The sequence below is a fragment of the Peromyscus maniculatus genome, chromosome 10 (genome assembly GCF_049852395.1).
Source record: "Peromyscus maniculatus bairdii isolate BWxNUB_F1_BW_parent chromosome 10, HU_Pman_BW_mat_3.1, whole genome shotgun sequence".
Lineage (NCBI taxonomy): Eukaryota > Metazoa > Chordata > Mammalia > Rodentia > Cricetidae > Peromyscus > Peromyscus maniculatus.
In genome coordinates this window covers 89,233,805-89,256,712 of record NC_134861.1, presented here as the reverse complement: position 1 = coordinate 89,256,712, position 22,908 = coordinate 89,233,805, and the positions used below count along the sequence as shown (strand labels likewise).

At 45.4% G+C, this 22,908-nt stretch overlaps 1 protein-coding gene across 1 annotated transcript in view; it reads right to left on the bottom strand.

The window, feature by feature from the left end:
* The window catches only part of Fras1 (Fraser extracellular matrix complex subunit 1), a 420,836-nt gene that overhangs the window by 45,349 nt on the left and 352,579 nt on the right, over positions 1-22,908 (bottom strand). Inside the window, exons 48-56 of the mRNA XM_006975359.4 lie at positions 16,093-16,217; positions 15,700-15,840; positions 13,811-14,038; positions 10,935-11,048; positions 8,795-8,945; positions 7,677-7,836; positions 5,565-5,733; positions 2,866-3,112; positions 1,276-1,620 (exon numbers count right to left, since the gene is read on the bottom strand). Of these exons, the coding sequence (XP_006975421.1) occupies positions 1,276-1,620; positions 2,866-3,112; positions 5,565-5,733; positions 7,677-7,836; positions 8,795-8,945; positions 10,935-11,048; positions 13,811-14,038; positions 15,700-15,840; positions 16,093-16,217 (1,680 nt within the window). The remainder of the gene's footprint in view (positions 1-1,275; positions 1,621-2,865; positions 3,113-5,564; positions 5,734-7,676; positions 7,837-8,794; positions 8,946-10,934; positions 11,049-13,810; positions 14,039-15,699; positions 15,841-16,092; positions 16,218-22,908) is intronic.

The window sequence follows — 22,908 nt, the reverse complement described above, 5'->3', positions numbered from 1 at the left end:
GCTTCATCTTTTGGGTTCACCATAGTTGCAGTATCCTAAAGATACTCAATTCTTCTCATAACCATAGGGATTAAGATTAAGAATCCCATCAAACACTACATTCTCAACATACCTCACATAGCTGTATCATTTTTTTTTTACATGAAGTTTTTGGGGTTTTTTTTAAGAGATTTATCTACTTGTTTTTATTTTAACTGTATGAATGTTTTGCCTGCATGTATGTATGTACTGGTATCCATGGAGGCCAGAAAAGGGTGCTGGATCCCCTGGAACTGGAGCATCCATGTGGGTGCTGGGACCCAAACCCAGTCCTCTGTAAGACCCGCACATGCTCTTAAAGACTGAGTCACCTCTCCAGCCTTCAATCTGCTTTTCTATGCGATGTTACCTGATCCACTGAAGATGGAGTTTGAATGCACAGGGCACACAGGACAATGTGCCTGGCATCCAGTATGTTTTAAAAATACTAGTCCTGGGAACTGGAAAGATGGCTCTGTGGTTAAGGGAGCCTGTTGCTCTCACAGAGGATCTGATGTCATCTCTGGCCTCTGAGGGACCTGCATATCTGTGAATGCACTGTGTGCATGTGTGTATGCATGTGCATGCATACACACACACACACACACACACACACACACACACACACACACACACACACAAACAAAAAATCTTTAAAAAGTGTTAGTTCCCAATACACCCCAACATTTCTTCAAAGATTTAGAAGGTCTTGATCTTCAATACAATTGCTATCTCCCTCTACCAGGGCACATGATAGACTTTCGAGACCCTTAAGAGCCACCAGAAGGAAGGGGCCTCAGCTATTAAAGAGCACATAGAAGAGATTGACCACTGACTTCTTAGGGATGACATATAAATGATAATGCTCCAGTGTGTTAAGACACTGAAATGAGGATGTTTGTTTTAGCAGCTAACAGTGTACTAACTATCTGCACCCTCAATGACTCATATTGCTCCACTTCACAAGCCAAAATGCTTAGGATCGTAGCAGCCTCTGGGCCACAAAGACCATGCTGCTCCAAGCCAGTTACCTCTCTACCATTAACCAGAAGAGCAAGCAAAGTGGGCAGAACTCTCTATTTTCATTACCTTCCATCGCTGGTCTTAATACCCGGCAACACGTAATACTCAAGACCAACAATAGTGCCACTAAGGAACGACATTTTCCATGTCCTAAGGACATTGTCAGACAGGAACCTGTATTGGGATGAAGGATGAGGAGATGGTTCCTAGAAACCCAGAGAGACTCTCCATTACCTGCATCCTCACTGATTGTGAAAGCTGTGTTGCCCAGGGAGACCGTCGAGGCATCATTGGGACCACTAATGAGGACCTTGGCCATTGCCAGTCTTCCAATGCGGGCATTGTCAGAAGCATCAGCCAGGGCAATCTCAAACTCCTCTTCCTCTTCATACTCGCTGTCATCAATGACCATGACGTCACATGTGGACATGGTGACGCCGGGTCCGAATATCACACGGCTCTCAGCAGACCTCCCTCTGGACTTAAAATCGGAACCTGATTCCAGAGCATAGAGACTGCTGCCCATGGCTGATTTCGGGACTGTGTAGCAAATGGCAGACACAATGCTGCTCGCATCTCCTGCAACACACACGGCGAGGAAGTCAGACAGAGTATGTGAATGTGTGCTCCTCAAACTTGAACATTTCTACATTTCTAGTAACTTAATGAGCTTTTCCCTCGGCCACATTCCATCACTATTTCTGCTCCAGCCCTGACAGGCAACCTTCCTGAACTGCAGATTCTATTAAGCCCGTGGTATAAACCGCTTGGGGATTTAATATACCCCAGATACTTCCCCAAATAACTTAAAATGGATTTCCTATTCTGTAAATTTTGTGCTCTGTTAATTCACAAGACTCATTGCCCACCATCTAAGACCACAGCGGGTGGAAAGATAAGAGGCAGATTTGGTACTTTAAGTAGCAAAGTAATTGTGTCCTGAAGGAAGTGAGATGAGAACAGTTCACTGCCTCTCTGGAGAAACTTCTGCACTTTAATTCCCCGAGAGAAACAAGCTTGTTTAAAAAAAGGAAAGATGAAACAATACAAAACAATATAAAAATACAAACGACTGCACTCATTAGTGCTGTCACATCCCTGGGTGACAGCCTGCAGTGGTCAGGTGGCCCAGAGCAATCAGTGGGGCTTGCCTGTTTTCCAAGTGGCATTTACTAAGGTTTTTGTGCTACCCACAGTATTTATCTCCCTAATACCCAGTCAGCAGATTCAACACTGAAACCCGACCTCATCATTTGCATTCCTGTGGTCTTGAAAGGGGATTTCATCCCTATGTGTTTTAAAAGGTCGGAACTGCACAATCATAAACCCATAAAAATCTTTGTTTTCGATGTCCAGCCTTCAAAACTTGCCCTTTATTTCCCAAAGGGGGTATATTGTTTTTTATCTGAACATTATACTTAACATCCGGGTAGGGAAATCTTTAAGTATATTTTCTGCCTTCTGAAACCTGAGATTTGCACAAATACAACCTCTCTCCTTGACCACAGCTGGTAAATATTTTATGGAATGGGTGATTGATTAAAAAGACTAAGTTAATAAATAATGCAAGATGAAATGTAACTAGTCTTTACATGGCCTTTAAAAACAAACGGAGCTCTAACTACATGTGCTGAGAAGGGGGGGGTGCTGCTAATGCTCTATACAGGTGGACTCTACATTACAGCTGTTCTGGGAGTTCAGTAGGTTAATATATACAAAAATAACACAGGAGTTAATATGAAACCTGAGCACTCGGCACACAGAAGAGGCTCGATAGACGTTAGTTATTATCACAGCTCCTTGTCACCGCTGGCAACAACAGACCTTTTCTTTCAATAGGTGCAAACAGAAACCCAGCGCTCTCGTTGACCCGGTAGATCTTCTTATCAAATTCCAGGGTGGGTTCATCCTCGGTGTCACTGATAATGACCTTCGCCTGGGTGAACTCTCCTAGCAGGGCATAGGCTGGCATGCTGAGCTCCACAGTGAAACTTTCAGTCTTCTCAAACACGTCGTCATCATTGATGACGATGGTACAGGACTTGGTGTCCTCTCGTTCATCAAACTGCACCTGCCAGAGATAAACAGAAGGAGTTGAACTGCGCCTTCCTTGGTTCAGTTCCTCGGGAGGATTGCGAGAAACGATCACCCGACTTGATGCGGCAAAGAACCGCATGATACCTTTGAGTTCTTCTATTGACAACTCCCCTTGGTCCAGCCCACAACCCTCAGACTCCTCTCCCTGTTCTCCATGTGCAGCTGGGGCTCATTTATTGTATAAGAACACGGAGGTAAAGAGTTATCTTACCCCTGGTGACTAGAAACATGGGTGACATTTATTTGTGTTCTTTTTTTTTTTCTCCCTGAGACAGGGTTTCTCTGTGTAGCATTTAGAGCCTGTCCTGGAACTCATTCTGTAGACCAGGCTAGCCTCGAACTCATGGAGATCCACCTGCCTCTGCCTCTCGAGTGCTGGGATTAAAGGTGTGCACCACCACCGCCCAGCTTGTATTTGTGTTCTTTTATTAACAATTATCATTTAGTTGCTCAGTGCTCTTTCTTTTTTTTTTTTTTTTTTTTTTTTTGGTTTTTTCGAGACAGGGTTTCTCTGTGTAGCTTTGCGCCTTTCCTGGAGCTCTCTTGGTAGCCCAGGCTGGCCTCGAACTCACAGAGATCCACCTGGCTCTGCCTCCCGAGTGCTGGGATTAAAGGCGTGCGCCACCAACGCCCGGCTCAGTGCTCTTTCTAACTGGGGCAAGCTTAACAGGAAAGAACTCCAATTTTAGAGTATGAAGTTTGAGTTTCAGGTGCTGATTGCCCCACCAAGTAGATAAAGTTATGAAAGTTTATAAACATCAGATATTAATTCATAATATTTCTCTACACTAGGAAGACTAAAGAAAACCATATGATGAAAGTGTTGAGATATTTTAAAACACTACACAGATATATCACCACTGCCATGACTATATTATGTATCTAATTAAAAATTAACAATAGAAACTTGTTGTACTGAATAATTGAGTTTGAGTTTATAAAACATCACTTAACACGCTAGACTAATATTTTGTAGAAAATGGGCTAGGGGCATGAGTGAATGGCAGGTACAATAGAGAGAACTTATTTTGTATGCATATAACTGTAAATGTAACAAAAATTGTCCTGGTTAGACCCTTGTCAAAAAAAAGGATGAATGAATGAAAAAGAGAAGGGAGTAGAAGAGACAGAGACAGAGAGAGACAGACAGACAGAGACACACGTGCGCGCGCACACACACACACACACACACAGAGAGAGAGAGAGAGAGAGAGAGAGAGAGAGAGAGAGAGAGAGAGAGAGAGAGAATTAATAAAGTGATAAACACTTTAAATAGAACCAGAGATAGACACTTGTCCAAACTGGAAGAGTGGGAAATGGATCTGGCCTGTTGTTTGCATAAACTGAGGCAGTTAAAAATAAGAACTAGTCAGAAGCCTCTCAGGGCACCCAACTCTGAAAAACGTATAATTTAAATCAGTCAAAATCACTAGTGCATACCTAATCAACTGATCAAACCGAGTTATTGCTAATCTCTGTATTTCAGAATGCCCCCAGGAAAACAATACACTCATTAGATTTCTGTTTAAGATCTGGAACACACTGACAGACCTTTGTCTTTTCATGAAAAATGTGACATCCCTTTGCTGAAAACTCCTTATCTCCTCTGGTCTTTTCTATGTCCCTAGTGACATAAAAGCCTTCCATTCATGATGCCGGAACTTCATGAAAGGACACAGCCCACTTTGCTTTACAGAGATTTAACTTCTAAAATGAAGTTGACTTGAAAAAAAATGGAGTAAATACCCATTAAGCACTGCATCCTATGGGAGAAAAGGAGCTAATTATCCACCTCTACCCCTAATTCACGCTAGGGACGCATTCCCCATTGACCTGTACCACATATCCACCCCCCACCCCACCCCATTCCTCACTCTCCCTTTTCCTTCTCATTACCACCCTGAAGGTAAAAGAGACTTGCAAAGTCCTCTGTAGCCCAGAGTTAAGGCAATTCACAGTCAACATGCCTAAGACAAAAACGCCAGCACTAAACTTTGTCAAGCTTGCTCTTCCTGGTCATCCTCTCACAGCAAGGGGCAGTGTCATCCTCGCCTGCCTCCTGGTCCTCTCTGCGATCCATGGCTCAATCCTGTCAGTCTTACTATTGGAAGCCCCCCGCCCCCAGCCCATCATCTCTCACCTAGTCTATCCCAAGAACTCTCTAAGTGGTTTGTTTATATACTCTCTTCCATACCTCCAGGAAGAGAGGGGATGAGGAAAGACACCAAGAACTGAGTGCAGACATAATACCTTGATGAGGTCATGTCATGAAGCAAAATGTAAACACCTAGAACCGGATGACATTTAAGGCCTGGCAGCCAGGCTGAAGAACACAATGCCGTGGGAAGGGAGATGGGCAAGAAGAAGATGGGTACCACCACAGCCTGCAACCATGCTGAGGGACGAGTGGTCCTCGCCACACCTACCTGGCCAGCATATTCCACGTAGTCCTGCTGTCCAGGATGAGAGCTGACCCTGGAGCTGGAGCTGGCTGTGCCTTGTTCGGTGCGACACAGGACGATGGCATACTGGTTCAGGTTCCCAGTCCTCTGCACTGTGACGCTGACAGACCCCGCCTTCTCACTGACGTTATAGCTAGGGGCACACAAAAAAATCAGGCTCTGGAAATCTGTCTCGGGGCCACGAAGAGACCACTCCCTCAGTGCTTATCTGTGCTATTCAGGCACAGGAGTCAGGCATTTCAGAGGACAGGCAATTTAGTGCCTTCAAAAAGGTACATAAATGGAGAGAACATGCTTACCAGGGGCAGTCCCAGCCCCCATGAACAAGGATACTAGGGTTGAAGAATGCCACCTACTCACGGTGGAGGAGACTAGAGTCACCCAGAACATTTATAACAGGAGCTACAAACTTTTGTGTGTGTGTGACATACAGCCTCTCCCAAGTGGGCAGAGTAGGGAGAAGAGGCCAGGGAGTCAGTCCTTCAGAATGAAGCTGTGTGGAAGGTTGTTAGGGACGACTCCAGTAGGAACTCACTGAGCCAGATCTGTTAGGATGCGTGCAACTGAGCTGCGGTGGTGTCTGAGCTTGAGCCCAGAGGACAAAGATTTCCTGACAGAGTTTTACGATGTGAGAGCCTGAGCAGGGGTCTCAGCCTCACACTGGGATTTGTACTGGATATGTGAAGGGGCTAGTTCCTCTCAAGATCTTAATTCATACAGTGAGCTGGTTTGGAAAAGCCACAGGAAAACAGCAGTGACCAAGGCTCCCGATTTCATCAATGAGGACAGCCATTCAGCCTGTTGTGTGTCTCATTGACTTGAGTGTTCCAGGCAAAACACCTTTGAGAGAGTGGACCCCGCTGTCAGTCCACCGTGCAGCTCAGTCCACCAGCCTTGCCAACAAAAAGGGATGCCTTGTACTCAGCTTGTTTAACTTCGGAGGTGATGCAATTGGGAGGTAACTAAAAGCAAATCGCAAAACATTACATGTTTTACAGTTGGATCTGATTATTCTGAGTACGTCCAAGAGTGGGGAAGTTACGTCTGGGGCTCCTGGAAGCAAGTTCAGTTGACCTACCCACACCAGAACTGTCAAGAAATTGATGTCTTAGAATAGTGACTCTGAAATGCTAGTTAAAAAATAGTTCACTGTAGAATAATAACCCTACCTATAATAACCCTAGTTTAACTTAGAAAATCAGCACCATATGTGTCCAACACCATTATCAAATGGTAACTCTTCTGGGTTCCCTCAATAACTCTCCAATAGATGAGGAAAACATCATAATCCACATATGTGATGGACAGTTCTATAAAATTCTGAGAAATCTTGGAAAATCACAACCTGAAGGTCTCTTTTCTATGTTTTTCCTACAAATTCTATGGGATTATTTTCTATAACTTGAAGATGGAAGCAAAAGTATTCAAGAGAAGCATTGAAGGAGGATGGTTAAGATTACTGGTTTTGGGGCTGGAGAGATGGCTCAGTGTTTAAAACATTGGCTGCTCTTCCAGAGGACCTGGGTTCAATTCCCAGCACCCACATGGCAGCTCACAACTGTCTGTAACTCCAATTCCAGGGGATCTGACACCCTCATGAAGGCATACATGCAGGCAAAACACCAATTAATGCTCATAAAATAAAAATAAATAAATTACTTTTAAAAAGATTACTGGGTTTAAGATCTTGTCTTACTGCTTGTAAGCTACATGACCAAGGGCGAGGGACTTAGCCTCTTCTTGTCTCTACTGCTTTGCTACTGTGGAGATGGGAAGAGAATCTCATAATTGCAAGTTGCAAGCAAATAAGATGAATTATGTTGAGAACATAGCACTGTACCTGGCATGTACATTATACCATCCAATAAGTATTTCATGCAATTATTTTAATGATTGTTATCACTAGCCTCACAACCACCACCAACCCCACCTCGACATCATCACTACCATCACCACCACCACCATCACTACCATTATCATCAACCATAATGGACCTGCCTTCTATAGTATTTCATCCTAATTTCCTCTACTTGCTCAATTTATTTCTCAATACACAGTACACAATAAAAATTGTACCTGGTATATTTGAAGCTGATGAGAGACCACTGGATATGGAAGACATTGTCGTTGACCACATTGGGTTTACTGTCTTTCACCAGAAACTGAAAACTGTCCATTAGTTTCTGGATCTTCTCCTCATGCAACACATAACGAATCAACCCCAAGTTCACATCCTCTGTGAGAAAAAAAAAAAAAAAAGAGTCCCAGAATCCCCTGTGAGCTAATGTGGAAGTATGAAGACACTCTCACAGGTACCAGACCAACGTATCAAGTCTAGTCGTCTAATGGGCCAGAGGAACTGTTTTTCAAAACTGTAACAAGTATAGTAGTCTTAAAAACAAATGATTCTTCTTAGTTTTAAAGCAAAGTCTTGTAATTTCATGTGCAAATGCCTATCTTACAGAAAGCCCCTTCATGCTCTTAGAAAAGGAGAATCTGGACAGAAAGCGCCCGGAGAGTGTCTGTGGAGTGTTGAAGTGTGAATCTGAAAGCTGACAGAGACGAGCCTTTGACCTCATCCTCTATGGAGGAAGGTGTATGGGAGAGGGAAAGCTGGCTGACAGCAGCAACCCATACACAAGCCACAGCTCAGCATGGCTGAGAACGGGGTGGGAAGGGAGCACACAGCGCGGACCTTAAGAAGCAGGGTCTCAGTGAGGGCCCAATCACAGCCATCCCCAAAGAGGAGGGACAAGCTTATCCAAAATGGCCTGCTTTATGTCATTCAAAAAGGAAAATGTTTCTATTGAGCAACTTAGAGGCGTAGAAAGCAGACTTGAATGTCTTGGCTGAAGATGTTTAGAAATAAATGCCATCACCCTTAGAGAATAAAACAATAAACTTCTTAAGATCACAAATCTTTCGGTCTGGCAGCCAGTTTGTTGTATGTCTTATAAGAAAACAGAACAGTCCCATATGTCATTTCCAGAAAACCTAGAAACCCAAGGGCAGGGGCATGATGAAGATGAAGTTCTCTGGTTCCGAGTGACAGGAAGAAATCAGAAAGAGTAAAGTGTATAAGCTGGGTGGTTAGAAACTAGATGATCCATCCGTAAAAATAGCTGGAAGTGACTGTGGAAGACATGGGAGAGCAACGATCGAGCACGTCCCCTTTCTGGTTCCTAAGAACCCACCCTGGGTGAAGGCAGCTGCGGGTCTGCCTGGCTGCAGCTTGTTTTCCACGTAGCCATGCGTGGGGCCCATGGTGATCTCATAGACAAGCTGTGAGTCCTCTGTGTCTGGGTCCACGGTCAGCAGTTCCTTCTTGGTGATCAGGTTGGTTGCCTGGAATAGAAACCCATTAAATTTAATTCCTGAGGTGGGAATTAAGCTGGAGCAAGACCCTTGGATTCAGATTTAATTCAGTTCCAGGATGATTTACTGAGAGCATTTGCTGCGCAGAAAACTGCTGGGTGGAAGAGACCATAAGAACGGAAACTATGCCAGCCTCTGCTCTGGAAGTTTTCACAAAGAAAGGCTCCTGAGCAAGGTCAATGGGGGAAGAGTTCTGCGGAAATAAGCAGGAGATTTCAGTTTGGCTTTGAAAGAGGATTGGAACCTGGGAGGAATGATAGAATGGCTAAGCCTTACACCTTAGGAGAATCACCGAAAATCCTGAAGTTAATTAGGATAAATATACTGTACCCTGATATTGCTCAAATACACTAGCCAAACTTGATTTCTTTACCTGTTTACTCAGTCACACAGAGTGAGATCTGAAGCCCATGGAAAGAAAGAGTGGTGAGCAACACTATGTTAGTCAGGGGGTTTAATCGGATGAGAGCAGGGCATTAACTTTTAGATTTTATAAACCAGAAGTCACTGGTGACTTCATTATACATTGATTTACCCAGACAGGGTCTCATTATGTTATGTAGGCTGGCCTCTAACTTGAGTCCCCCTATACCAGTCTCCCAAGTGCTCAGATTACAGCGATGTGCTACTACACCTGGCCATTGGAAACGTGAATAACTGCTATTGGAATAGAGGAGGGATGGGAAGTAAGTCCAAGCGATGAGAACCTAATCACTCTGATTGAATATTGAGAAAAAAATCAGAGTGTATAAGAACTTGTGTGTGTGTGTGTGTGTGTGTGTGTGTGTGTGTGTGTGTGTGTGTGTGTGTGGTGGGTGTGTGGGTGGGTGTGGAAGCCAGAGATCCACGTCAGGTGTCTTCCTTGATAGTTCTCCATCTTGTTTTGTGAAACAATCTCTTGCTGCTGAACCTGGACCAGTTAGGCTAGGATGGCTCTCCACTGAGCTCCAGGGGTTGCCTGCCTCTGCCTCCAGCACTGAGGTTCTCCGCATGCGCCAGTGTGCCCGACTTTGGACGGTGGGAGCTGGGAATCTGAACTGACATCCTCATGCTCTTTATTGACTAAGCCATTTGTTCAACCCCACTGTATTTATTTTAAGAAACCCAACAGTTCAACAGCTAAACACCTATCCATCTCATCAGCTCCACAAGGATGAAAGGACAGGGCATAAGATGAATATCACTGATCAAGGTTCTGAAACGGGAGGAAGGGATGCAGAGGTGCTGATGCGGATGCAGGCTCAGTGCTGAGTTGCTACCACTTGGCAATGATGAGGTGTACCTTAAAAGGACCTGCTGAGGGCTGGGAGATGGAGAAGGAGGTCTCTGAAGGAGGACTCCTCTGAGGACAATTGCTGACAAAGATAATCTGCTCCTCTCTATCTAGGGCAAGCATTTAATGTTCCTTAAAGTCCATTCTCCCTTCCTCGAAGCTAACAGCTTTAGTTGAGCACCTGCCCGCCCGGCTCCAGACACGATTTCCCAGCCTCCTGTGAAACATCCGTGCTCATCTGACCAATTTCTTGCCAACAGACTGTAAGTGGAAATGACAGATTCAATTTCTGTGTCTCTTCTTTAAAATGAAGTCCCTCACCCTGGATTCTGTGATGAGATCTGGCTGTGTATTCAACATCAGACACTCAGCGATGGGTGGTACCATCACAGCTATAAGGTGTCAGGTACAGTCTTGGCCCAGTACTCTCCCATCACATGTCTCCTTTGTTTAACTATTTGGGGGGATCTTTTTGCAGGGTTATATTAAATTACAACAAGCTAAATGATCCTATTAATTTAATCAGTAAAGAATCTTAACCAAACTTTTGGGCTCTCCTACCTTAGGAAAGCCAGGTCATGAGAGTCGTGGGTGAGCTGCTATTCTATTGCTAAGTAGCTTCATAATGAGGACTTAGCCCACATCGAGCATGGGACAGCGGATATGGTAGATAAGATAGGACTTACCTTGCCATCCATATACTCCAGCCACTGCAGACCCAGGTTGGTGACAATTCTGGGGGTGCCATCATCCACCGGGATGATGTCCACATGGAACTGCTGAGGTGCTGCGGTCATAATCTGTAAGGGGAGCCAGAAAAACACTCATTATCAACACTGGAGTTTCCTAGACACTGTCCCTAAAACGCTGGAATCCTTCAACTCCCAGCATATGTCAGAGACCAAGCACAGGCCAAAAGCTAGCTTTCAGCTCTTATCACAACTGGCATGAAGCCTCAGAGAGAAAGATGATTGACAGGCTGAGTCCAACATGGGCGCAGAAACAAAAAGCAAGGTGTCTCCACTCAACCTCAAGGGTGCTCCTGCTATAGAAGTTGGTTTACGTGTGTGCGCATTTGTGCACGTGCATGCATGTGTGTTAATATGGGGTCATTCAGCATTGCTTAGGCTGGTCTTGAACTTCTGCGCTAAAGTAATCCTTCTGCCTCAAAGCTCCTGATTAGCTGGGACTACATGTATGTGCCATCATGGCTGGGTCCATTATGTCTTCTTCAGGGGATGTCATGATGCTGGATTTGGAATAAATGATAAGTATTGCATGTTTTTTCTGATGTAAGGTTCTATATTTTAATGTATACAAATGACATGGGAGTAGAAAGGGGACCCTGAGAGGAGAGGAGCAGGGCCTAAATGGAGTGGAAACAAGAGGGGATAACGGAATATATGTCAGTCACATGAAGGCAGAGGGTGGAACTTAGGGACCACTAAGAGGGGGAAGCCAGGCAGGACAGTGGGGCGTATAAACAGAACAAGGTCGTATGACACACACATGTGAAAATGCTGTAGAAACTCATTACTTTGTACACTAACTTACAAAATAAATTCAGAAAAAAAAACCCTTGCTTAAGATGAAACAATACACAGGTACTTTCTCTCTCAACATCTTGTATTGAAGTTTTCATGAGAGGCTGATGAACAGCATCATTAAAATGCTGGTGGGATCAGCTCAGACAAGGAGGGAAGCTTCTAAGCACAGGGATCTTTTCCTTTCCTTTTCTTTCCCTGTTTTTGTTCCTGATTGGTTTAAGGACAGTGCTCCCTCTGTGGGTAAGAGGTAGAAGAAATCAAGAATAAAAGCATCTATGGGCCTGAATGGTGAAAGGGAATTTACATTGTTATTCCATCCACAGAGAGAGACCTGTCTATAGACTGCACACGTGAGTCCTAGCCCATGCTCGCTCACTGGCCCTGACTGTAACACAGGCCAGTGAGATCCCAGCTTTACAATGTACAATTTACACAATTTCAATTTTTTTTAAGCTGACATGGTCCCTCAGAAGGCTTGCTCTGACGGTTAGGTTTTTAAGAGGGTAGCCACTGCTGATACATCTGGATTTATTTTCCTCCTTTGAAAGTCAAGCTAACCAGGAACAGTGACAGCGAGAGAAAGGAGAAAGTGATAGCCTGCCAGGGATGCCATGGCATGGACAGATGCAGCCAGGCAGAGAAATCCCAAGAGCCACCTACGGATGTGATGACCAGCTGAGGACGACCTTCTGTGTCTCCAAAGGACACAGGATGATCTCCCTCCCAGGAGTATAATTATCCACCAACAGTGTAGGACAGAAACTCACTCTCCAGGACCGAGAAAGACTCTTCCACTGTCCTGGGGGCAGCTGGGGGTACAGCAGGTTGTGGGCATACTGTTTACGAACTGCTTCTGTGGAGCCCGACACAGTTGTGTGGGGTATTGGGACGTCGCCAGCGCACCTTCCACCAGAGATGCAGTGACTGCAGGGAGAGTTTGTGGAATCGTGGAGTTCTGTTAAGGGACAAAGGACTGAGCAAATGGTGCAGAGGCAGTAGATAAGGTCGTGTGTGTGTGTGTGTGTGTGTGTGTGTGTGTGTGTACGAACATGTAGAACCCAACAGTCAACCTCAAGTGTTGTTCCTCGGTATCTAAGCACTCTGTTTTTTGAGGCAGGGTCTCTCCCTGGAACCTGGGGATTGTTAATTAGAATAGAATGGCTCCGGGGATGAGCCTGTCTGTCTCTACCTCCCCAGTGCTGGGATTACAGGCTCCCACCACCACACCCAGCTTTTTACTTGGGTCCTGGAGACTGAATGCAGATTCTCACAACCACACAGAGAACACAATGAAATTGAGCCATCTCTCCAGCTCCTTCCACCAAGATTGAGGAAAGCTGGGAAGTTGCTCAGCCTCAACAGCAAGGCATGTTATTATAGAATCCAGGGGCTGACCCGGAAATGATGGCGATGAGGATGAATGCAGCAACAGATGCTCTGATGTTTCCGTGGGCCTGCCATGGGGCAGAGGGCCTTATGTACAGGAGGAGGAGAGGCACTAACTCCATTTTACAGATTGAGAAGTTGAGGCTATCAAAAGGAACATGACTCACAAAGTCACTCACTCAGCTAAGAAGTGGCAGAGCCAGGACTCAAGATTTGTGTGTCTCCTGTACACAAAAGCCCCTCTAAATCCTCTGGTTGGAGAGGAGTCTTATTCCAAAATGAGAAAGAGAATATAGAACTACATGATATTGTAGGAATACCAGATGGAAGAAAAAATAAAGAGTAACATTAATAATCACCGTGTCTTGCTAGGGGCTCACTAGTTACCAGCAGTGTTTAACACTTGATTAGGATTGTCCCTTTTGGTGTCTAGATAAAGCACCAAAAGCTGGCCATCATTACTGTGCCCATTTTATAGATGAAAAACAAGATTTAAGAGAAAGCACCTGGCCAGAGCCAATACACTTAACACTAATGGAGTAAGAACTCAGAGCTGTGCGGTGTGCAGCGATCCCCACGTGGCCTCTGACAGGCTCTGCTGGGCCTCTTCCTCCACCACCGGCCCTCACCTCTTTTCCTCCCTCCTCAATGACAAAGAAGGGGTTGGTCCCATCAGAAACGGTGAAGGCAAACCGGTCTTTGAGGGAGTTGCTGCCGTCGTGGCTGTAGCTGACCCGGTTCTGGTAGATGTCTTCCATGGTGAAGGAGGAGGTGAGCTGGAAAGGCTGCCCCCTGGCCGTCCTCTGGATGGTGCCGTGGCGTGGGGGCTGCACAATGGTGAATGTGATAGACTCGGCCTGCCCAAGGGAGAAGGGCAAGAGGCAAGGTCACAGAGTGAGTGGTGGCCGGGAGCTGGTCAAGGAAACAGAGGCTAAAGCCATCCAATACAGCCTGCGTTTTCTTGTTTTTTTGTTTTTTTTGTTGTTTTTTTTGTTTTTTCAAGACAGGGTTTCTCTGTGTAGCTTTGCGCCTTTCCTGGATCTTGCTCTGTAGACCAGGCTGGCCTCGAACTCATAAAGATCCGCCTGCCTCTGCCTCCCGAGTGCTGGGATTAAAGGCGTGCACCACCACTGCCCGGCTTTTGCGTTTTCTTTATGGACACAGCGAAGCAAGTGAGGGAAAGCACCTTCTCTACTGCAGCTGGACTTACACCTTACAGCCTTCGTCCGAACACTGAGCATTTCCATTCGCTCTCTCAGGCCTCATGGCACATGGACTACAGGGCAATGGGAAGGCTGGGGCTGCCTCTTCTTAGTGCCCCTTGGGCACTGGATTCCAGCCTCCTGGCCTCAGGATCTAAAGGCACTAGAGGCTGGCACTGGCTCCTCTGCCTGGAGAGTGAATTCTCCCAGGGAAGTACATAGTTTGCCCTTACACTGATGTCTCTGTTCAGACAGCACCCCCTTAAAGACATTCTCTGGTTCCTCTGCCTAAAATAGCACACCCACCAATTTTGATCTCACTTAATGCTGACCATGCCTGACTGACCCTCTCTCCCTCTCTCCCTTTCTTTCTTCAACCCTTCCTTCCTTCCTTCTTCCCTTCTTTCCTTCCTTCCTTCCTTCCTTCCTTCCTTCTTTTCTCCCTTCCTTCCTTCTTTTCTCCCTTCCTTCCTTCCTTCCTTCCTTCCTTCCTTCCTTCCTTCCTTCCTTCCTTCCTTCCTTCCTCCCTCCCTCCCTCCCTCCCTCCCTTCCTCCCTTCCTTTCTTTTTACCTCCCTCCCTTCTTCCCTTCTTTCCTTCCTTCCTTCCTTCCCTTCCCTACCCCAGTCAAAAAGTTTGTAAATTCCTATCACATTTTCTGTTTTCTTCACAGCTGTACCTTCAGCATCAACAGAGAAGTCTACAACCTAGTAGGCAATGCACATTCCATGAAAGCACGGCTCTGTGAGTGAAGCCTGGGTACAGAGAAGTGGGCCCACGGACCTACAGGCACAGCGGTGGGCTTCGTGCAAGCCCAGTCAAGTCCACACGCTAAATGCTCAGCCTGGGCAACATCGTGAGAGGAGAGCTGGGCCTCAATATGCCCTTTTTTTTTTTTTTTTTTTTTTTCTGGACAAAGAGTCTTCTTAGAGTTTGCTCAAGTTGTGATGACCACTAACCATGAAAAAAAGTCTGGGTGCCAGAGGTACAATGGAAGGGAGGTGCAGAGAGGCACAAAGTACCTCCACTTAGAGACAAAACATGTTTTGGGCGGAGCGCCACCTACCTTATTCTCTAGGACTCACAACAAAATCAGCAAGTAAAGAGTTGTTACGTGCAAGCTGAGGTGAGAATGAATTACTGAGGAGTTCGGGATGAACTGAAAAGCAATTTGAACTCCAATTTGATTTTTCCCAGAGGGCCAAGGTGTCTTCTGTTTTGGACCTCCCTTGTCACAACTCCCAGGATGCACTGCAAATCAGCACCTGCCCCCAACTCTACTTCGGCTCAGTCTGAGAGACCAGGGAAGCCACATACCTCTGTGTCCGCATCCATTGCCTTCAGCTCAAACTCTGTGATGGTCTTCCTCACGCCCTCCTGCACATGCATGCCCCGGTTCTGCACCAGGGGCAGGGAATCATGCACAGGATGAAGAGTGATGTGGAAGGTCTGTGTCACCTACAACAGTAACATGTGGGTGGTCGCCGGTCCCCAGTACCACCCTCACCTCAGCCCTTGCCATGCCTCCCTCCCAAGGAACCCTGGCACGAACTCTCTTGAGCTCAAGCCCAAGGCTGTCAGGGGCTGCGCCTGGGCTGTGACTAAGAACAGAGGATCACGCTGATCTCCAGTCTGTCTGCCCATTCCTCTCAACACAGAAAACTTGGAATCGAACCCCACTCAAGGGTGGGTGACAGGGCCTCTTCTTACCTCATGCCTGCCATCAGACAGCGCGAAGCTGAAGGCATCTGACCGCCTCACAGTCTTACGAGAATGGACATACTGGACACTTTGTAAAATCAGGTCAGCTTGAGTAAAGGAACTAATCTGGACACCTAATGAGAGGAGAAGAGAGAAACGGAGAGGCATCAAGACACTAGCCATCCCTCCAGGCAGGGAGATGCCAGACTCTCCGGCAGAGTCTTCTGTATTTTACACACAGCGGCCATGCTCTGTCCTTGAAGACCTGTGCAGTCCCTAGACCTTTTATCTACGACACACGCTCTTTGGTGGTATATGTTAACTTGATTGCCGAGGCTTTTGCTGGCCATGGCTACAGGAGGTGTTCACTAAGTGTTCCTTCCCTTTCTTGTATGCAGCTAAAAAATCTCTGAACGGTTTAGGAGTGACTGCTTTCCTGTTCAGACTCTGCTCTCTTAAGTTTTACACTCCCCCATGACTTCAGAGATCCTTTCTGAATCTCTGCCCTAATTCTTAATGTTGTGTGATGAGTCACCTTGGACCATTGTAGTTACAAGGTTCAACTATACACAGTCTGTCTGTGGGATTGGGGAACCATCCCAGTGTCTTTCAAGGTCCCTTTCGACTTTCAGGTATGTGTTCCTAGCTTCTCATGCTGTTTTCGCCAGGCAGGTAGTGATAAGATTTACTGCATGACTTTTGGGTTTGAACAGTCATCCTATGTCCACTGACCTTGACCTAGAAAACAGTATTCTTTAAGAACATGCCACAGAAAAAGAAATCATCATTTAAAAATTTAAGCAATTTTAAAAAATGATGTTATTCTTCAAACACATATTAGCTCTGTTTTTTAAATCCCCCAAATTTAGCAAAAATAGTCCAGAATCCTTGTTTGTATCTTAGAGCTACAGGGATTTATACTCAAGCATCAATCAAGGCTAAAACATACTGGGTTGAAATTGCATGTGGGAGGTAGCTGGGAGATCAGGAGTTCAAGGTCATTGTCAGCAACATAGTGAGTTTCAGGCCAGCCTTGACTATGCAAGAGAAAACGAAACAAACAAACGGTTGAAATAAAGGTGGGAGTGTAGCTCAGTGGTGGAGTACTTGCCTAGCATGCATAAGGCCCTGTGTTTGAGCCTCTGCACAATAAGAAAAATGAGAGATGGAGATGTAATCCTGCCTTTCTGATTTGGGGCAGTGAGCTACTGATCTCGTTAATTTAGTCTTTTATTCTGGCCTTGACATTCCTTTGCTGCTTCCTAGGAATTATTATTTTTCACTGTTAATCCTGGTAAAACCAGTGTTATTTTGCAATGATTTTTGCTTTGACTGATATCTATTCTAGTGTGATGTCAGTATCCCAGGCTATGTCTTTAAGGTAAAAAAAAAATATATCAACTCACGGGGCTTTCATTTCATTTGCGTCTTTATCATCTGAAATTTGTCACCCAGGCGCAAGAGCCTTCTGACTACTGGGGCATTAATTTTCTGATGAGGCATTTTATATTTCTGCACTTGCTACATCAGTTCCTGACAGGGAAGAAATGCAGCCCCTGGTGTTGCAGCTTTGTCTTACAGCTGGACAGAAATCTACACCATTCTTTAAAAATTTAATAACTTCAGGGGTTGGAGAGATGGCTCCATAGCTTAGCACACTGGCTGTACAAGTCTGAAGATCTGAGTTTGGATGCCCATCACTCATGTCTGAGTCCAGCATGGTAGCACATATCTATGCTTAGGGTAGAGAGATATGGAGACAGGTGGATCACTGACAGTCACTGACCAGTTAGCCTAGCTGAATCAATGAGCTCAATGTTCAGTGAGAGACCCTGCCTCAAAAAATAAGGTGAAGAGCGATCAAGGAAGACGTGTGAGCTCTGGCCTCTGCACACACATGCAAGAAAGAGTACCTGCATGCATATGCACACACAGAAACAAGTATACACACACACACACACACACACACACACACACACACACACACACACACACCCCTCACAGGCATATACACAGACACAATGTTAAAACTTCGGATGGACTACGCTGAGGAATTTAAATCTCTTCTCTCTGTTGTGGATCTATTTTCACAGTCCATGGGAAAAAGATAAACATTTAGACTTTTAAACAACTGCCTGATCCCTTTATGAATCACAGCTTGATGATGGCTGATTAAGATTATGGCTTATTCTTGTTGGGAATTAGGCTATGGGCTTTGGGATTGAAACTTTTTCCCTTCTTCTTTTAAAATATTTTTATTGAGTTAACTTATGGATAATTTTAACATTGTTATTAGAACTGGCTCACAATGAATTGCACACATTTGAAGGTTCCAATGAGAATACCTGAAAGTAGTGAACGTGTCCATCACTCCAAAAGTAGTCACACTGACATCCCATAATCCTTCCACGCTGCCATCTCTACTCCATCCTCATCTCAAGCAATCATGAACTGCTCCTATTACTACACATTAGCTGGTGTTCTCCCCTTCTGCATAAGTACAGTGTGCACCCCTTTGTACCTGCTTGCCTTCATTTAACCTAGCCATGTTACAGTTTGCTATGCATTGATAGTTTAGTTCTGCGCTGTGAACATGGTACAGCTGGTAAAGTGCCCGTTGTACAAGCACGAGGGACTGAGTTCGTGCCTTTATGACGTCACATACCAAGTGACACATATCAAGTACCCCAGAGCTGCAGGGTTGGGGATTGGAGACAGATTCCTGAACCTCACTGGCCAGCCAGTCTAGCTGAATTTCGGAACTTCGGTTTTGTAAGAGACCTTATCTCAAAAATGAGGAGGAAAGTGACTCAGAAAGGTGCTTGATGTCAACTTCTAGCCTCCACTCACATATGCCCATACCTACACAAACATGTACCAATGTTATCCCCTCGAAATATTCATTCTTCTTATTCTACCAAGTGGATATGCCATAATTTGCTTCTGTATGCACCCACCGATGGGTGTTTGGGGCTATTACAAACAAGGCTACTGTGACTACTTGTGTTCTTGACTGTGTATGGATATCAGTTTTCACTCTGCTTGGATAAATCTCTAGTGGTGGAATGTTCTGGAATACATGCCAGGCATGTATTTAGGAAACCACCACAAACACACCTTTCCAAAGCAGGAGAGCCTCTTTCCATTCTTAGAAGCAGAGTTGGAGAGTCTGGTCTTCACCTGACTTTCCCAGTTGAACCTGGGGAACAGAGGTATCTTCTGTGGGCGGAAAACTACTTCCGACTTGCTTAGTGATGTGGGATTTTTACCTGGTAACAGCTCTAAGAGGTCAGGGTGGGAAAGCACCTCCATTTAAAATAAGACTGACTTATGTAATTAGGAAGCCATGTCATCTACCCAAGGTCACACGACTGGAAGAGGGCAATGTTGGGGCTGGACCCCAAGAGAGCTCATTTCTAGCTGAGCTCTCGGTTCTTACTGAAAGAGTCACCTGGACATCTGGGATTTCACCCTTATTCATAAAAGTTTCAGGATAAAAGTAGTGTGTGTCTACTAAAGAATATGTATTAAAAAAAACATGGAAAAGTAGGAATCACACATGACATTCATAAGTCTACCACTGAAATGGTACTGTGATAATATATTTTAATTGTCCTTCAAATATACTTCATGGATCATAGCCTCATTCTTTTCTGAACTATTGGGCTTGATGGGGTTAAATATTATTTAAATGATGCCCATGCTTACTTGCCAGAGAACAAAGAACTGTGGGTAGAACATGAACTTTAAGAATACATGGGTTTGTGTGTGTGCGGGCATGTACGCACACATGTGTTTCTCCATAATGTGCATCTGGAAGAGGACCTGACAAACCATAGCCACCCAGTGTATGGTGAACACAATTTATTCTGTCACTATCCCTTACTTCTAGCAGGTTCTACTGAATAGATTCTTGGTCTCTGTATACCTTTTGTTTTCAGAAGTTTAGCCTTTTTTTAATTGGGTGTTGGAAGAGGCCAGTTACTCACTTGTCAGCAAGAAGTTTTTTTTTTTTTTTCTGAAAGCACAGTCCCCTCCTGGCTGTCACAGCAGGTAGCTGTTGTTTGAAATACTTGAAGGCTTTTAATCCCATTGAAGGTGTTTTCAGTCACCAACCTGCTGGTTAAACTATGTATCTGGCAGTATGACAAGAGACCCATATTAACCCTGTCAGTTTTCCCAATTCTCCCGGAAGGCCCACACATTAGAGAAAGCCTGGTCCAGGTCAGGGAAGTGGGTGGCGGAAAGCATCTTTGGAAAAATTGCCTTCATAAAGGGATGCTGGATGCTGCTGCTGGCTGCCTGCATTCAGCACAGCAGTAGGGGGTCCTGTCATACTGTGTCCACCTCAGCTGTGCTGGGGGGATGGGGACCTCTCTACTTCCCGGCTTCTGAGTTCCCCCCACAGCATCTTGATTTAGGCTCCACTGTGTGTCCCCCTCATTTAAATCACGTGTAGAAACCTCAACGTTTAGTACTGCAAAGTAGTTCTGTGGAGACAGGGTCCACACGTGCAGTTAGAGAGCAAGAGGCTGTTAAGGTGGGCTGTTACTCAGCGTGTCTAGTGTCAGAAGAAAGGGAGTCAGGGTGTAGACAGATGCGGGGGGGGGGGGGGGGGGACAGCATGGGGACACGGAGACATTGGTATGACAAGGAGAGAGGCCTGCGCAGATCCTCTGCTACCTAACTCAGCCCTTCCAACACCTGCACCTTGAACTGCCAGGTGGGAGAAAAGATGCTTCCACTGTTCACACTACCCAGTCTGTGACACCGATAACCTTGACACACCAGCGTGCCTCTTTTCTAAGAGAACCCAATCTAAGAACAGGTATATCCTGTCACAGCACAGAGAGGCTGGAATGAAGAGCCCTGTGTTGGTAAAGTATCACTTCTGAGGAGTTGCCCTCAAACCACCTCACCCTCTCACTGAGGATTCTCCATCCTCTGGGCTCCCACTGGCTTCTGCCGGGTTCCTGTTACAACTCCCGAAAACACATCTGGGCATATATGTCCCCAGTTTCAAAACATTCATTTATTTTTGTCAAATCTATTCAATGAATACTGGTTTAAGGGAGGAAGTTTCCTCATATTGTGTGTGTGTTGTGTTTTTTTGTGTACACACACACACACACACACACACACAATGGTAATTGGAACCTCAAGAGGATATGCGTGTTGTCTTGGTTAGGATCTTTATGGCTGTGGTGAAACACCATGATCAAACACAGTGAGAAAAGGGTTTACTCCACCTTGTAAATCACAACCCATTGTCGAGAGAAGCCAGGGCCTGAACCTGGAGGCAGGGACTGAGCGGTGGTCACCAAGAAACATGGCTTACTGACTTGTTCCTCATGGCTTGCTCCATTGGCTTTCTTAGATCTTCCAGGACGACAGGCCCTGAGGTGGCCCCATCCCCCGCAGACTGGGCCTTCCCACATCCATCCTATCAATCAAGAAAATGACCCACAAGCTTGCCCACACACCAATCCAGTGCCAGTTTCTCAACCGAGGCTCCCTCTTCTCAAGTGGCTCCAGCTTGTGTCAAGCAGACGGGAATCTGACCAGGAAAGTGTGAGCCCAAAGGCTCACATATTGGAAGCTTGATCCTCCATGTAGTGGTATTAGAAAGTGTGGGACCTTTAAGAGGTGGAGCCTGCTATGAGGAGATCAGATCACGGGAAGTGCTGTCCTTGGTAGACATTCATGCTGGTCCTGTAAGAGTGTCTTGTTACCAAGAGAGCAAGACTGGCCTCTCCTTGGTCTCTAGATTCCTGTCTCACCACACAGTCTCTCTCTTTGATACATGTCCTTTACATGTTACCGCCCACCATGTTGTGGCACTGCCAACAGAGTCCTTACAAAGAATCTTAGATGAAGGGGCTGCCTAGTCTGATATTTTATTTTTCCAAACTATGAGCTAATTAAGCACCCAGCCTCGGGTACTTGTTATAGTAACAGGAAGTGTACTAATATAATCCTCTGTGTGTGTGTGTGTGTGTGTGTGTAGATATGTGTGTATCACAGAGGTTAATGTGGTATATATTTCTTAGTTGTTCTCATCAATTTTCAAAGAAAGATTATTGGTTGCTATTTTATGCATATGGATGTTTTGCCTCTATGCATGTCTGGGCACCACATGTGTGCAGTACCTCTAGAGGCCAAAAGAGGGCATCGCACCCTCTGGGCCTGAAGTTACAAACGGTTGTTAGCTGCCTTGTAGGTGCTGGGAACCAAACCCCCAGGTTCTTTGTACCAACAGCAAGTCCTTTTAACTGTTGATCTGTTTCTCCAGGTTCTCTCTTCATTTTCTGAAACAGGTTCCCCCGTGAAGCTGAGGTTCACCCACTGGCTCTCCTGTCTAAACACCAAGGCCCCCGGGAGTTATTGCTGTCTTCTTGGTGCTAACTTTACCGATATGCACTACTGTGCTGGCTTTTATGTGGACACTGAGGATCTGAATTCAGGTCCTGTGATGAGTGACAAGCACTTTACAGAGTTATCTCCCCAGCTCCACAAGCTGCTTTTGAAGGAAACTCATACTTCAGCTCCATCCCTGAGAGCCTTTTATCCTTGGGTCCAGGTAGGGGCTGAATATGATGATTTTTAAACACATCCTCAGGACTGTGACATTCAGTCGGAGCAGGGAACTGCTGATGTAACAGAAAAGTAGAAGGAAAAGCACAAAGCCTGCATCAAATTCTTTAACGTTTCCTCTCTGCTCTGAAGAGCCACATAAGCTAGAGGAAGTCATACAACATAGAACCTTAGCGTACCTTCTATTGTTCTTTGACTTCTCTAAAAGTGGAATGGTACAGCCATGCCAGA